Below are 16,464 nucleotides of genomic sequence, written 5' to 3' on the forward strand. Positions count from 1 at the left end.
TTTATTAAAAATATTTATTTTAAATTTATTTACAATTTTATATTATATATCTATAAAATTACTCTATCAATATATCAAATATATATATTTTTTTGTAAATACTTTGATTGAAAAACTTTATACTAACAAACCCTTAGAACTATGACAAAATCATAAGTTATACTGCACCATAGTAATATTTAGTTAAGTGTATAGTAAAATCTAGTTTTACATTAGTTGCTTTTGTTGAAGAAACTCTAGGGCTGGTTAAGATAATAACCCGCCGATCACTACACATTATTTTTTAATGAAAGACGATGCTGTCAATGATCATGGTGGCGGTTGACACAATATATATATATATATATATGACAACTATGGTCTAAGTGTAAATCAAAGAAGGCCGACTGAACATAGTCAATTGAAGCGATACACCATAGAGGCAATTCTGTTCAAGCAAAACGAATAAAATAATTGGCAACTCTGTAGGGTACATGGAACAGCAAATAGAAGTGACTGGCATTATACAACCGAAAGAATATTAAGAGACAACCGAATGAAAAAATTTATAGCCACCGTCATTACATTGAGAATTATCCAAAATTATCGCCATCATCATTGCATAATTGTAATAAACACCCAACAACCGTTTCACCTAGAAATTATGTCTACTATATGGGATAAGCACACATTTACTGTTTTGCAAAAGCCAGTGTGAGGAGGGTGCGGTCTGCACGCACAGGGGGATGTTGAATTTCTTGTAAAGATGCAAAAGGACCTTAATATATATAGCAGTAACATATTCATGTCTTCTATGATTAGACGATTTGATGATGAACAACTACCGCCTTAAGCTCTCCACAATGTAGTCCGCGTACAGATTCCTTCAGAACAGAATGTTGAAATGAAATTAAATCTCTATTTTTGAAACCGTGTTAAAGTGACCAAATGGACATGGACATGAGAAGAAAGTTTAAAAAGGGAGAATCACAAGCTGCAATGCAACCCCACTGGGGTCTTTCCACTTTTTCTGATATATAAAAAGAATGTGATATGTGCATGTACATCTCATGACAGAGAGGCAAAGGGAATTCGAGACAGGAAACTATCACTTACATGGAATGCTGGATTGCTTCGTAAGCAGTAGTGGCTGGCAGAAAGTCGTTAACAGCAACTTCCTTGTTCTCATTCTTCTTGTCTAAAAGATTTATCAAGGAAAAATAAAGTTAACACACTTCAGATAAAGAAGCAGTTTCAACAGCACTTGCTTTGCTAATAAGAATAATTAAACTTACAGTCTTCAAAGAAGCGACGAATCTCAGCCAAACGGTGAGGTGGAAGATCCTTGATATCATTGAAGTGACGATACTCAGGATCATCAGCACAGACAGCAATAATCTTGTCATCTTTCTCACCCTACATTCATAAACAGTTTATCTTATTTGCTATCAAATATATATCCAAAAGTCAGATAGGAGTATTTTGATCAGTGGTTGATTCATACCTGATCAATCATAGGCATCAGACCTATAGCTTTTGCCCGAAGAAAGCATCCTGGTTGAACTGGTTCCTGCATGTGTTTCAATGGTAACATAAGTATTGCCTTAAAAGCTATCGAGCCCTTGAATATGCAACACATTTTAAAATAAAAATTATAAGTACTGCTTATGGCATTGGCAGGTGTATGGCCAACATAATTATGTTACTCAATCATTCACTTTATGGACCATGTCAATCACAGAGTGAACTGTATAAACCAATGTAATACAATAGAGTTTCAAAGCATGAAACATGCTATGCAACCATGCATTAACTATGATAACTTACGATAAAAATGTGCATCAAACAGCATACCTGCATAATAATCAGGACATCCAAGGGATCATTGTCTTCACAAAGAGTACGAGGGATGAAACCATAGTTGTGAGGATAAACAACTGATGAGTAAAGCACACGATCAACCTGCAGATTTATGCACCATTTATCAGACTTCAGAAACCAATTAGGAATCTATAAGGTGTAGCAAGTACATTGAAGACTACAATAGGAGTCGTAAAAGGTAATTACCTTGATCAGACCGGTTTTCTTGTCAAGTTCATATTTCACCTTGCTCCCTTTCCCAATTTCAATTACCTGCACATATTAACCATGTCTTCAGTATAATAGTCAAGAACTCTAAAATGCTTTGCTTATGAAGACTTTATTATCTTTCAATTTTAAATGAATTGCACAAATGTCAGTTCTTCATTCATTTTCCCAAATAAATCCCAATCATGATAACTGAGAAATATGGCCATGTGAAAAGATCTAAAAAGCCAAATGTTTACAATAAATGTGTTACAGACAATCAAATATGAATACATTTTGTACGAAATTATGAAGCATTTCATCTGATGTAAGACATGCTATTCAAAATGTCAATGTTACTGATTAGGGAGAAGGTAAAGTTTTGTATACTTACACAGTTGAAAACCATCGGAGCTCCAGGTCCTATATTAGAAATTAAAAATAGTACAAAAAGTAGTACATTAGATTTACAACAAACTGATAGGAATCGCTAAAAAACGAAACTATACACTGCTTAAGTTGACATTGCATACCAATCTCAAGATCATGCCATGGGTGAGCAGCAACAGACCTCCTGGTCATTGATGAAAGGATCCTTTCATTCAAAGGAGGATGTGAAGAGTAGTGAGAGTCAGAGGGCTTGGTTGGAGTCTCAATTGGTGGAGCCATCACTGTGAGTTACAAACAATGTATAAGTAACTATTTTACAAGCTGTAGAATCAAATTTACTGCACTAAAAAGTATATAGCAAGGACTAAAAATTTCATACAAATTCATCAAGTTAGAAGTAAGCAACGAGAAAAAACAATGATCACAAATGTGTCATTGATCTGTTGCAATTTTTTAATGTTCCTTTCATTTTATCGATCATATTGCTTAACCAACTAAATGTTTGTAAAACTAAGCAACTAAAATATAATTGTCATTTCACTTCCACTAAAAATCTTAAGATTTGCATTCCGTACGGAGCTTCTCTGCTTGAAAAGCTTTTTCTTAGCTGCAGAGTATCATCACATATAGCAATCAACAAACAGTTGAAGGCACAACTCTCAAGAACCCAAACGAAAATGGGAAGAAAAACCAAAGAACTCTGCATATATTAAAACATTTCCCACTCTCTGTTTGGTAAAGTAAGCAGAGAATTTTTGTTTTCAAAACCAAAAAAGATTTCGTAGCAGAGCTCTCGCACAGCGATTCCACGGTCGATTTTTTAGCAAAATGTTTTAGAATCAAATAAATCTACGATTACAGCATAGCAAACACAGATCTACAAAGCTACTACCACTTAAATCAACACAAAATGCTAAAAGGAGAAAATACAGAACGAAAGCCAACCAAAACTAAATATTCGTTGAGAAATTTCAAAAAAAAGTGATTTCAGCTCAAGATCTACGCCAGATGATTCTTCACCAGCATAAATAAACAAGTAAAAAAAGAAAAAAAAACTAATTTCAGATAAATTTTTATCAAAAAGAAGGTAAAATATATATCTCGGGACTCGGATTCAACGATTCAGTCAACATCCAAGTTACAACGAGCAGAAGCAATTAGATCCAAAAACTGAGCAGAAACAAGAAGAAACCGAGCAGAAAAATGAAAAATCAACGATCCGAACGCTGAAAGAGGGACTTGAAACGCACCTGCAACGGTTTCAAGCTCTTCCAGAATGAAGCTTTCAAGAAGTTAAAGGAAAAAACGCACAGATCTCAAAAACAAAGAGAAAAAAGAGAACAGGTAAAGAGAGAAAAAGAAGAGTAATGAGATGAAGGAATGAAACCCTATAGGACGCTTAAGTAGAAAAGGAGCAAAGAAAGCTGTACGTGTTCCCGCTCTCTTTCCTCGTTACCATTTAAAGGCAACCCCCCGACCCCAAAAGAGAGAAAAAAAACAAAGAATACTATTTCAATCAATTTAATTAAATAAATAAAAAGAAAAAAAAAAGTTGCAAAGAGGAAATTCCTTACGTTTCAATGCTGTGAGAAATTAAAAAAAAAAGGAATCGCGGATATTCTGCGGAAGCGAATAAGTCGTGGTTCACAGTTGCAATATCCGAGATTACGCGTCGTCTGGTGATTGGGTGGTTAGAGTGACGGAGCAAAGTAGAACCCACTGGGGACAGAGACGGAGTTCCTAACGGTCGTGCGGTGCTGTTTGGGATTTTAGCCCCCTATATGCTGGACGGTGAGGAGTCTCTGTTACGGCTTCTTTATTCTCCAAAATGGTTGGGTAGCTGAAAAAGATAAAATATATTACACATTGTCAATGTGGCGTGTGGCGGACACCTATCCTCTGTTTGTGGGACCCTTTTTCTCTAATCACAATTTTATTTTTTAAAAACCACTAGTAATTTTTTATTGACAAAAGGGTGAATATAAGACTATTTTCATAATGTAAATTATTTAATAAAATATTATTTCATTAAATAAAATAAAAATTTATATTTGATATTACCGTGTACTGTAATAAAGTTTTGACAAAGTTAATATAATATCACGTAAAAATGAAAGGAATACATACCTTAAAAATGTCGGTGTATAACGTCCATGTAAGAATAATTATGTTTGTGAGGTGGAAAAGGTGATCACGAAGCAAGCTAAAGCTTCCAGAATGAATGAAGACCGTGAAGAAATTTTCAATCTTATCATGCTATATGCGTTGGAGCTTCGTAGGAAAAGCCTATCCATTACTAAAAGGCTGGCCAGCAGCGGGTTGACTTCCAAAAACCTACCAGTCTCCCCGTATTCTATTTACTGGCTCTCGGCTGGCTGCATATCCTGCAAACACAAATAAACATAAACAACCAAAAAGGGTTGCTGTTGATACTTAATCCTAGTCCTGTCTCCTGTCGTGTACACGGTTTGAATTTGATTATTAGTAATAATCTTTTGTTGACGCAGGCAACGGACAACGGTCGAATCATGAGTGGAGTCTTTCAGCCCACCCACTTTGTGGGTGATTTGTTCAATTCCTAATTTGCGGAGTAAATTCTTTCATTTCTTTTTTTTTATTATTTCATGCTTACTTACCCTCCATTTGTCATCTGTTTCCATCAGACCAAGCTTCTCCCCAATTTAGGCTAATGTCAGCATTTTTCTTTATTTTTTTTAAGTGGGCTGCCGGGATATAACCGGGTTAGTTGTTAGATTTGGACATGTACTTTAACTGTAATTATTTTAATAAATTTCTTAATTTAAAATAATTATTTACTAAAATTATAAGGTGACTATTGAGAAAGTGAGAATCAAATCGGAAAGAGTGAGAGTTGAGAGAGAAGCTCTCACTAGTCCAAGTATGAGCCAAGAAACTTTCTCCTCTCGTTGTAATTGCGAATGACATTTTCATGATAAGATAACATTTTTAGAAATGTCATGGAGGTGTCATGGAAATGTCATTATCATTAATTAAATGCTTAGAAATATTAGATAAATCTTAACCTAATTGAAAATCAATACACATTAATTATTTTTTTTCATTTTATTAAAATAAATTAAAACATTCTAACTAGTTATTTTCTCTATCATTTCGATGAATATTGTTAATCTATGGTAAATAAATCAACTTTTCCTATTGTCGTTGAAACTAAAAGTTTCATCAACATTTCTTTTTCCGGATGAAAACTAAAAAAATATGGCTTGAGGATAGGGCATATGATGAGTATTTTCAAACAATATCGACAAGGAAAGAAGATCTTATTACATATTTAAATGATTGATCACAATGAAATGTGGCCAACCATAAAACATTACGAGCAATTGTTTATAAACGTGTTTTGCATGTTTTGATATATAATTACGATCACGTTTAACCACCATCGTCCTTTATCAATAAAATTGTATTTTAATATTTTGCCTTTTAATAAAGCAAATAAAACTAATGAAATCTTTATCTTCTTTAAGGAATTGAGCCTAAGCTTTTTGCTTTGTTTGAATTGTTCTTAATTTTGGAGTATTAAAATTTTAAGACGTATCAAAATTATAATCAATTGTAATATCTTTAATTTAATTGATGTGAGATTTTATTATTATTATCTTATTACTTCTTTTATGTGTACGTAAAGATAATAAATCTATCACAGTACAATAATAAAAAAGATAACATTTCGATATTATGTTATTTTTACAATAGATTATTGACTTGATTTATGTAAAATTTTTGATATAATACTTGAAAAAATCCTTAAACTATGTAAAAAAAATTCAAATATCACAATGCTAAAACAAAATTTATCATAGTTCAAATATCACAATGCTATAAAAAAATGTTAAACTATGTAGTATTATTGTAGAGAGTGAAAAATGTTATATTACTATGTATCATGCCGTGTGATTATGTTATCATGTTATGTCATTATTTTTTGTACATGTTAACAAGTCACGTTAAAGTCACATGGATATAAAATAACAAGTGACATTTTAATTAAATCGATAATTAGTTATTGTAGACACCTGAAAAAGAAAAATAATAAATAAATAAATAATTTAAATTATAATAAAACAAACTAAAAATAAAATAATATAAAAAATAATAATAAAAAAAAAGGGATGGTTGGGCGTACGCCCAGCCATCCCTTCCCCATCCCTTTCCCAACCACCACGCATGATGGGGTTCTGCGCACCAACTCCCTGGTGCCAAAACCCCCTCGTCGGGTTGTCCAAATTTTTGGACAACCCGGCTCTTTAAAGACTACCTGCAAAATCCAAAAAAGGGGGGCAAGAGGAAGAACAAAAAAAAAAAAATCCTAGATCTACCAGCAGCTACCTAGCCACACAAAATAAAAAAATCAAAAAAATCAAAAAGGGGAGCCAAAAATCGAATCGGGGTTTCAACGGGGAATTCGGTTCGGCTTGAGGGAGAGAGATCGGTGAGCGGTGAAGGGAAGGTTGGATCTGTGGAGTGCCGGTTACCGGCGTGAGAAAGCCTAATCCCATTTGGGTCACCGCCGACTGAAGGCAAAAGGGGTGCTCGATCCGTCGATCGGAAAGGAAGAGGGTTTCAAGAGAGGGTGTGAGGAAGCCGGCGAGAGATTCGGGGGAAGAGAAGACTGGACGTCGGCGCCAGCGAAGGAGGAAAGGCTTTTTCTAGAGAGAAGGGAGAGGGTGCAGCTAGAGAGAGAAAATGAAATCTGAAAATGAGAAAAAAGGTCGAAAATGGGATTTATATACCCGAGTTTAGGGTCTACATGGCATCATTTCAGTGGAGTGAAGAATTCAAAAGGTCGACGCCTAAACGACGTCGTTTGAGGGAGTCTCCAGAGCCCCAAAACGGTGCGTTTAGGAGAAGGCCAGACGGACCAAGGAAACAGGCTTGGGAGACCTCCGTGCGGCCCAGACAACTTGGGCCATCATTCTAGCCCAAGCAAGGTGAGGCCTTACCCGTTTCTTGTGGATTTGGGCTTGTTGTTTTGGACTTGTTGTTTTGGGCTTATCTAGTTTATTTAATTGTTTGCTTAGCTTTAATAAAAATATATAAATAATGACAAAAAAATATTAATATTATAAATATATTTAGAGGCTTGCAAAAAATAAAATAATAATAATAATAAAATTCATGATGCGAATGTATATATATATATTTTTAAAAAATAAATAAATAAAATAATAAAAAATAAAAAATAAATAAAATAATAATAAATAATAACAATAAATAATATAATTGGAACAAATATTTGAGTATTACCACTTAAAGGGGGCAAAGAGTTGCCTCTTTCGGCTGGATGTTTTTCGGGTGCGAAGTTCGAGACGGATTTTCACCGAAGCGTCGAGATAAATCTGAACTCAAGATTTCAAAACCCATTAAGTCAAATAGTCATTGTTAAAAAACAATATATGTAAGGAAATTTTGTTACATTCGAATTAATTTAAATAAATATTACTAAATAAAGTTACTCAAATCGTTTAAAAATTAATTAATTATTTATTAGATAAGCTTTATAATCAAGTAAAAAAATTGACCAACAACAAATATGGATTTAAATAGAAAACCAAAAAATAAAGTATATATAAATAAAAAATAATAAATAATTCAAAATTTTTTAAACACCTAAATCAATAAACGCGTACATGTAGATATCATCATTTTATACTGTCATTGCATGCCACTCTTATTTTGCAAATGGCGCGGGAATCCCGATGATAGGATTTCCCCGAAGAGCTCGTAGAGACGAGTTCTTCCGGAGATATCTCTAGGTGAGGAGAATTTCGAGATTTCACCAAAGCGTTGGGATGGTCTTCGAATAATTTTTCAATAAAAGATTACCGACTCCATCATTTAAAATAAACAAGTCATGACATCATTTTACGCTTGCATCATGTGCATACGTAAAATCAAACCAAATAAAAACTCTCAGTCAGTCAATTTAACAAAAATTTAATTAACAAGTAGGGATTAAATTAAAAATAGGTTATATTAAGATAATTTAAGATTAAATGGTACCGTTCGTGGAATGGGCGCCACGGAGGTGCTAACCCTTCTCCGTGCGTAACTGCACTCCCGAACCCATCTCTAAAAATGTAGACCAGTTCTCGTTCTTTCGACGGGCCTAAAATTAATTTAAAACTTCGTCGATTAGAATCGGGTTAATAGGTGACCAATAAAAATAAAAATATAATTAGTTATAAAAATTTATTTGACTTATAATAAATATATAAAAACTTATTTGACTTAACATAAAAATATAAGAGTTTCATTAAATATAATAAAATAATAAAAAATTATTTTAATTTTTTCAAAATAATTTGATTTAAATATTATATAAAATTTTTTTATTGATACATCTGTACGGAAATCTTATTCAAATAACTTAGAACCAACTTGGTTTCAGAAAAAAATTAGTAGTTACTTCCATAGACGCTCACACAAAATATCTTAAGCATTTATGAATATGGTAGATCTGGGACACTTGTTAGGTGATGCAGGCTTTGGCTAACATTCAATGCAGCTTTATCCATCTCCATAAAATGCCATAAATGTATTGGATTTCACCAATCATATTTAATTTTTGAAGCTAAATTTTTAATCCATATTTTGATGTTTGCCAAATTTATTTTCTTTCTTATGTCTTCCTTGAATTATAGATTAGCAGCCAAATATCAAATTTTGGTCTGTCAAAATGCATCGTAGGAAGAAGACTTGGTAACCGATAGTTTTGATACCAATCCTCGATCTGTCAATTTGCTCATATTTTTCAGTGTGGCTTTGTACCAATAAATTTATGAAATAATAAGGAAAGTAGTGACACAAATCGTATGCTTAGCAATTGTTGCTCATCCCTACATAAAAAAATCTTATAAAATTGATTATAAAGCACAATATCACAATACTATAACAAAATTTATCATAATCTGTTACTATAACATGATGACATAGGACTATAAAAATCAAATTTTTACTAAATCGAATTGTCATAAATATGTTTGAGAGTTAAAAGTGAGCTACAATATTTTAATTTATGCTTAGTGTTACAGAACACTTGTTTATAGTTTACTGACGATGAAATAATTTTTTTAATGAAGATTGAGTCCTTTTGCTGGTGATCAATGATTTTATTTGAGTTGGGGAAAGAAGGAATAAAATAGTAAAGGCAGAGTACATGTATATTTTTTTCTTCAAAGAATAAAATTTGACGCTTTGAGTACTGAGCCACGCCTGAAAAATTCATATGTGGCGGTCCCTTTCCCTAAGGTAAAACAAGCAGAAAAAGGATGGATTGAACCCAGATGTCACCTGGATTCAGCCACCATTTTCATTGAGCTTTCCAATTTGGCGACTTTGGGTAGCGTTCATTCCCCTAACGAGAATGAGCACCAATGCCTCACGGCATTTATCCAAGAATTTGAAAGCTTGACGGAACGCAGAGCACTAGAATTTTACTTTCGAGTTCCACTAACCCTCCCCCTGATTCCATTCTTCCCCAGCTCGTCCTGTCGCGGCTGACCAGCTAACCCTTCACGGGAAAGAAAACGAATGAAGTTTCTTTAGCATTTGTCACATATATACAGTGCATATACTTTATTTGAAAACGAACACATGCTTCTGTCCAGGTGCCCAGATTCACGTCAACTAGATGACTAATTTACGAACTGAACATTTAACAGAAAATGACATTTGGGCAGTCTGGGAACTTGATCGTAAACTTAAGGCTGCCTTTTTGATTGGGCAAACAGACCATATAAGTCCATAATGGAGCCATCGAATGGCTGAGTTTAAGTCTTGGTAAGGATCGTGGTGATCTGGAAGTTTAAACCCGAGCTTGCAAAAGCCTTCCTACGCAGAGGAATCAGCCATCAAGCTAAGGAAGAGATGGGCAATCTCAGGTTCGCTTGGTGCTAGTACCAGTGAGCGGTGTGGTTGAGACGAGAGAATTGAGATAATGGCCACATAATGTAATTGAGCTTCGTAAGCTGGCGATGGCGAGTGAGCTTTAGCCCAGTTTTTAATTGCTTTTCATGCTGATACCAAATTGCTGTAAAATATCTCTTAACGGTATTATGAAAAATAAAAAGTATAATATTTATATTTTTTAATTATTAATAAAAATTAAAATAATTTTTAATTCATTCAATTTAATTTTTATATTATTTTTTAAATTTATAATTAATAATTAATTAATTATTATTAATCAAAATATTATTTATTATTTTTTATATGAGATGACATTCACATGATATTAATGTAAAAATGATAAATATCGTATGATTATATTATTATATTATATTAATATATTATATTATAATAATATTATAATATATTAATATATCTCGTGATATAAAATAATAAATAATATTTTAATTAATAATAAATAATTAATTATTAATGTAAAAGTTTATTTAATTTAAAATAAAAGATAAAAAATTAATTAAAAATAATAAAAAATTATTTAAATTTTGTAAATAAAAACCATATTTCCTATAACAAAAAAACGCGTTACGAAATTCATCTACACGAAAAGTATTACTACTTGTCAATTTAGAAGGTATTATTATAATCAAATGACGATTTTGACGGCAAACAATGCAATCAGGTAGACCATATTGGCCGGGTCCTAATATTTGAAAGGTTGACATTTGCATGTGGATACATTATTTTTCTTTGACTATTAATCTCCGTAATAACTAAAATTGGAATTATGCGGTGTTCGTCAAACTGACTGTGATTTTAGAAGGTCTTCCTTTGCCGTGTGGCATGGAATTGATTGACCGATGCAAATTTCGCTTGACATTTTCTTTTAAAATTGAAATTGTTTTCTCAGCAACGCCAGGGGAAAACCGCCATTGAAACCCTTTGGCAACTGTCCTCGCTGACCACCTGCCCACGGTTTGGCCCATCTCTGTTCCCACTTGACCAAGTCTTGGGACTTTGACATTTGTATTAGGCCCGGATACAGTTAAATAGTATAATAATGCAGGTTGCAAAAGTTTGGGTTGGGCCAAGTGTTAATAGGTTCCCTAAGTCTGAGCTTATATTACGTTAAACAAGTTTAAAGAAAAATTAATTATTTATTATGAAATTTTTTTTATGTACCTATTAAAATAAATATTCTTTATTTAATCAGGTATAGTATAAAATAAATAATTAATTCTTTTTAATGCTTAATAAACCAAACACTAATCAATAATGAAGACGAATCTGGTAAATATCTGGAAACCGGTCGATTAGACATTCAAGATATTGTAGTCCCCCATAGGTAATAGTGTTAGGCATTGATATTCCTTTCCATTTATTTATACTTCCTATGCCATTATATATTCTTCACTTACGTCGGTTCAGGTTTAATGCTGGGAACCTGGCGCAGATAATGATGGTACTTGCTGCTTAGAATATTATGTTTTACTTTTTCAATGATGAATATATTCTAATTTTATTCTTATTATTAACTTTGAAGCACTTCGACTTTTAAAATAAAAAAGTTATTTATTTATTTATTTTTTGCAAGAAAATTTGTTTCTTTTTTCAAAATTTAAAAAAATTTAAATTGTAAAACATCATCTTAAATCTCGAAGTGCATTCTTTGCTTGCTGCATCCTTGGTTTTAGATTCCCAAATCCAATGCGTCTATCACTAGCTAAACGGTGCCGTTTAACTAACAGCTAAGGAAAAGCCCAGTCGTTTTCTTGAATCAGCTATTTTCTGTCCGTTGACGAGTAATTAAAAAAAAAAAAAACCCGTCCGTTAGATCCACACATATCTCAACACCCAATATCAATCCAACGGTTGGGAGTCGAATCCAATAACTTATTTCTCGACGATACTCTCCGCTCTAAATTCTTTTTCTCTCTCTCAAAAAGAAATTTTTTTTTTTTCCAACGGCCGACCGGTGCTGACGTACCAGAGACGCTTCCGTCCTCATTTCTCTCATCTCCCCTCACCAGATCTCACTCTTCTTTTCCCTGATCCGGTATTGCTTTCCTTTCAATTCACCATAAAATTAAAACCATTTATTTCTATTTCTTTTACCTTTTGTTTTTCTTTTTTTACATTCATTATTTACGTCTAAGCCTTTTATTTTTCTTTTCTTATTGGTCTAGGGTTTATTTGTTCGTTTCAATAGATTTTGTTCTATTTCCATGGCTGCTCCACCTGCAAGAGCTCGAGCCGATTATGATTACCTCATAAAGCTCCTTTTGATCGGCGACAGCGGTAACTATTTCGTTTCTTTTTTATGCGTCTCTTGATATGAAATGCGATCTATTCGTTAATCTACATTGTTTCTGAGAAATGTTAGTGTTCTTTAAAAGGATTTGATTGTATTTTCTAAATATAGAGAACCTAGATGTGATACCGTGTGATGTACATTTCCATGATCATTAATTACCTTAGATTAAGCTTCATTTTAGGTTTGTAGGTTATGTTAAATACGGAAATTTTATTGCGTTAAGCGAGATTGATTAAAAAAAAAGTCTGTTTTAGTGCTTTTGTGGTGAATCTATACTACTGGCATTTTTTCTTCTAATATTTTAGGTTGAATATTTGTTGATGTATTCTGTGTTAATATAGCTCATTGCCATGCGAATATTCTCTGAGTCCATTAGTGTTATTGATGATGGATATTGTGGAGTCTTAGCATGTACATTTGCATGAGGGAACCTTTTCTTGAGACAAGGGATCCGCTGCCACAAATAGTTGTAGTTGCCTGCAATTAGGGATGATAGGTGGTATTGTAGTGATTTTAAAGGAGGTTTTCTTGTTATTCTGCACTTTCTTTTGAATTTGAGTTCTGAATAACGCTTTTTACTTGTACTATTGTCTGGTTGCACAGGTGTGGGTAAGAGTTGCCTCCTTTTGCGTTTCTCTGATGGCTCATTTACTACAAGTTTTATCACGACAATTGGGTTAGTGTTTTTTCTAATGCTGTATGATGGTCTTTTTCTTTTAAAAAAATTTGTTTAATTTTTTTATGAAGTGCATGTGGTTCAATAAGGTTGTGTTTACTCTGGCAGAATTGACTTTAAGATAAGGACTATAGAGCTTGATGGGAAAAGGATCAAACTGCAAATTTGGGATACTGCTGGGCAAGAGCGGTTTCGAACAATCACGACAGGTTAGTTTTTGGGCTTCTTTTGAAGGTGTCACTGACTAGAAATGAACTGTCTAATCAGAATTATAACTTATCTGATTGATAAAATAACTTGCTAGCATAGCATGACTTGGGCATTCCTTTACTTCAGCGGGTTAATTGTGAGTGTCATTGCATGATGTGAATTACCATTGACATCCCCTGTTCAAGGTTGTTGTTGTTTCTCTTTCCCTGTGGTTTAGTCTGTAATGGTGTTAGGAGTTTGTATGCTTCCATGGTGTGTCTCTCTCACACTTTCCAGCCCACTGATTGTAGTACTCTTGAACTGCATGATAGGACTTGGAAGTAAAATTACTAAGAACAGATGGTTAGGATTGAAATTCATGTAGTTCTGTAGATACCTAGCCTCCCATATTTTCTAGATTCTTGTCGCTTAGTGTTTAGAGTTTAGACTGAAGGTGTTTGCTATTAGTATTATCTCTGTGGGTGGTTGAAAATTTTACTACTACATAGGTTTTTTCTTCTTCCCCCTCCCCCCTTCCACCCCTGAATATGGTTGCCTGATCTGTTTTTTGGGCACTTATCTTCTTTTACCCTTTTGAGGTGGGCATAGGGGATGTTCACTTTACTTTTGTTGCTCCAGATGTGCACTCTCTCTCATGCATCAAGATTTTATTGTCTTCTAGAGTCTTTTTTGGTTCACAGACGTAAGTAAGTAATATTTTCTTTTTGTGCAGCTTACTACCGTGGAGCCATGGGTATTTTGCTCGTGTATGATGTGACTGATGAGTCATCTTTCAATAGTAATTACTTAACCTTTTATCATTTGAAATTTGGATTTCATACATATGTTGTTCAATTTTATCAACCTTTGAATCTTTAGAACTGTTTGTAATGGTTCCACCAAAATTTTGCACATTATTGAAACATTTCACTTTCCTGCATTGTTGAAACTTGAAAGAATACTTCCTTATCCAGTGATTTGAATTTTTATTCTTTCTCCATTATAGTCATGTTTATCGACTGAACTAATATCCTTTTCTGCTTAGACATTAGAAATTGGATTCGTAATATTGAACAGCATGCATCTGACAATGTCAACAAGATTCTGGTGGGTAATAAGGCTGACATGGATGAAAGCAAAAGGGTCTGTTTCTTTCTCCTTCTTCCATGTGCACATGTGTGCTTGTCTTTGCATGCATATGTTGTTACCCTTATGTTTTCCATATTGTGCTGGATATTTTTCTTGTCAAGTTGACAGGGAACTTATTTTTCAGGCTGTCCCTACCTCAAGGGGCCAAGCTCTTGCTGATGAATATGGCATCAAGTTCTTTGAGACTGTATGTAAATTTTTGCTGTGAATGTTGTAGTTACTTTTGATGTTTTAGTTGATCTCTTCCAATTTGCTCAAGAGCAACTCTATCTTGCAGAGTGCAAAAACAAACTTAAATGTTGAGGAGGTTTTCTTTTCAATAGCCAGGGATATTAAGCAAAGACTCGCAGATAGTGACTCAAGGGCTGAGGTATAGTTTCTTTAACATGAAGTATGAGCTTTTTCATATCAATATACATACTTGTGATATTTATGCAAAACCGTTTCTTTAACATTTTTTAATACATATATTTTTGTCATTTTTATTATTTTCTTCTTTCCTTTGCAGCCACAGACAATCAAAATTAACCAACCAGACCAGGCAGCAGGGGCTACGGTAGCTGCTCAAAAATCGGCTTGCTGTGGGTCTTGAACAAACTATGTTGAGGATGAGATCTGAAGGGTACATTCCCTTCTCTAGGAAGCCGTTTTGGACCGGGAAAACTAATTTTGTTACAACTATAATGTTCATGTTTGTATTGTTCTGCCTATCATTATTTCGTATCTGCTACTCTTTGGTGTGAATTTTAGATCCTTGGTATTTTGCAAAATTAATTATATTAGATTATTTTTCCTTAATAGCATCCTGTGTGTTTGAAAGAAAATTTGTTCTACCATTTTGGTAAATGGAGTTGAAATTAAGGACTGCTCTAGTAATTTGGTGACGAATAGGGAAACCAACATGTTAGTTGAACTATATGTGAATGAGCTTGATTTAAGTTTATGTTTTCGAACAATATATCAAAATTTGTTTAATAAACAAAGGTGTGTTCGATTCCATTGTGTTCAACAACAATCTCTTCTATTGATGTGGTATGTTATTATTCATTTCCCACGTTGCATTTGCAAGGATGGGATCGGATGTCACTTCATTTCTTTGCTTTTTATAATTAAAGGTGTGAGGTGTCTGTCAGAATATAAGTGTCTTATCTGCAGAATATAAATCTGGTACATTGATTCTCTTGGTACTGTCTTAATGCGAAATCATCTGAATATATGTTTTTTGTCCCTATCATGAGCATCATTTGGGATGAGAGTCGTGTGTATCTAAATCGTTTGAGAACTTAAACCAGATGTCACGGTCGGCGGAATTGTTGCATGCACAGTTCGTAAGATTCGTTGGAACAGCAGTACAAACAGGTGTCGCACACCTCTTAGGGTCAAAACTCAATCTTGGGTGTCATGGTCCTAGTGTGGATCATGTGAATGCCACATTGAAGAGTATGCTCCCAACTCTCATGGGTAGAGCCATAAGTCCCATAACCAAGAGAAACTCTCAACGGGAAGTCAAGAGAGGATGTGATGGTCTTCGAGGAGAGCCATTAATCTTACATCGGTTTTATACTTGAAAAACACAGGGCATATAAGAATTTACACATACATTGATTATGTATCAAAGTGATATTAGATATAAAATAATTCACATCATCTCCAATCTATGAGATATTTTTTGTGAGACAAAATCTTGAGGGGTCAAAGCGAACAATATTTCATAGGAGATGATATGGATCGTGACACTAGGCCAATATTGATT

At 33.7% G+C, this 16,464-nt stretch overlaps 2 protein-coding genes across 2 annotated transcripts; one reads left to right on the forward strand and one right to left on the reverse strand.

Moving 5' to 3' along the window:
- Nucleotides 1-470: 470 nt before the first annotated feature.
- PPA4 (pyrophosphorylase 4) lies at nt 471-3,875 on the reverse strand. The gene is made up of 9 exons (XM_018122162.2): nt 3,687-3,875; nt 2,580-2,717; nt 2,441-2,469; nt 2,047-2,112; nt 1,834-1,941; nt 1,484-1,549; nt 1,275-1,395; nt 1,096-1,177; nt 471-863 (listed from the first exon to the last, which is right to left on the reverse strand). Exons 2-9 carry the CDS (start codon nt 2,713-2,715, stop codon nt 821-823), a joined length of 651 nt encoding a protein of 216 aa, XP_017977651.1. The 5' UTR covers nt 2,716-2,717; nt 3,687-3,875; the 3' UTR covers nt 471-820.
- An 8,434-nt stretch (nt 3,876-12,309) lies between these two features.
- LOC18597813 (ras-related protein RABE1c) lies at nt 12,310-15,509 on the forward strand. Its single transcript, XM_007027040.3, has 9 exons — nt 12,310-12,439; nt 12,570-12,681; nt 13,301-13,373; nt 13,482-13,582; nt 14,296-14,361; nt 14,608-14,705; nt 14,836-14,898; nt 14,989-15,081; nt 15,220-15,509. The coding sequence occupies exons 2-9, from the start codon at nt 12,609-12,611 to the stop codon at nt 15,301-15,303; spliced, it is 651 nt and encodes a 216-aa protein (XP_007027102.3). The 5' UTR covers nt 12,310-12,439; nt 12,570-12,608; the 3' UTR covers nt 15,304-15,509.
- Nucleotides 15,510-16,464: the final 955 nt, after the last annotated feature.

The sequence above is a fragment of the Theobroma cacao genome, chromosome 5 (genome assembly GCF_053813885.1).
Source record: "Theobroma cacao isolate CCN51 chromosome 5, ASM5381388v1, whole genome shotgun sequence".
Classification (NCBI taxonomy): Eukaryota; Viridiplantae; Streptophyta; class Magnoliopsida; order Malvales; family Malvaceae; genus Theobroma; species Theobroma cacao.

Bases quoted from the DNA above. Each gene is read 5' to 3' on its own strand.
- PPA4 (XM_018122162.2), bottom strand. From the start codon at position 2,715: ATGGCTCCACCAATTGAGACTCCAACCAAGCCCTCTGACTCTCACTAC. The intron at 2,470-2,579 runs GTATGCAATGTC...TTTCTAATATAG, and splicing joins ATGGCATGATCTTGAGATTG to GACCTGGAGCTCCGATGGTT. The intron at 1,178-1,274 runs GTAAGTTTAATT...TAAATCTTTTAG, and splicing joins TCGTCGCTTCTTTGAAGACT to ACAAGAAGAATGAGAACAAG.
- LOC18597813 (XM_007027040.3), top strand. From the start codon at position 12,609: ATGGCTGCTCCACCTGCAAGAGCTCGAGCCGATTATGATTACCTCATA. The intron at 14,899-14,988 runs GTATGTAAATTT...TCTATCTTGCAG, and splicing joins GCATCAAGTTCTTTGAGACT to AGTGCAAAAACAAACTTAAA. The intron at 15,082-15,219 runs GTATAGTTTCTT...TTTCCTTTGCAG, and splicing joins ATAGTGACTCAAGGGCTGAG to CCACAGACAATCAAAATTAA.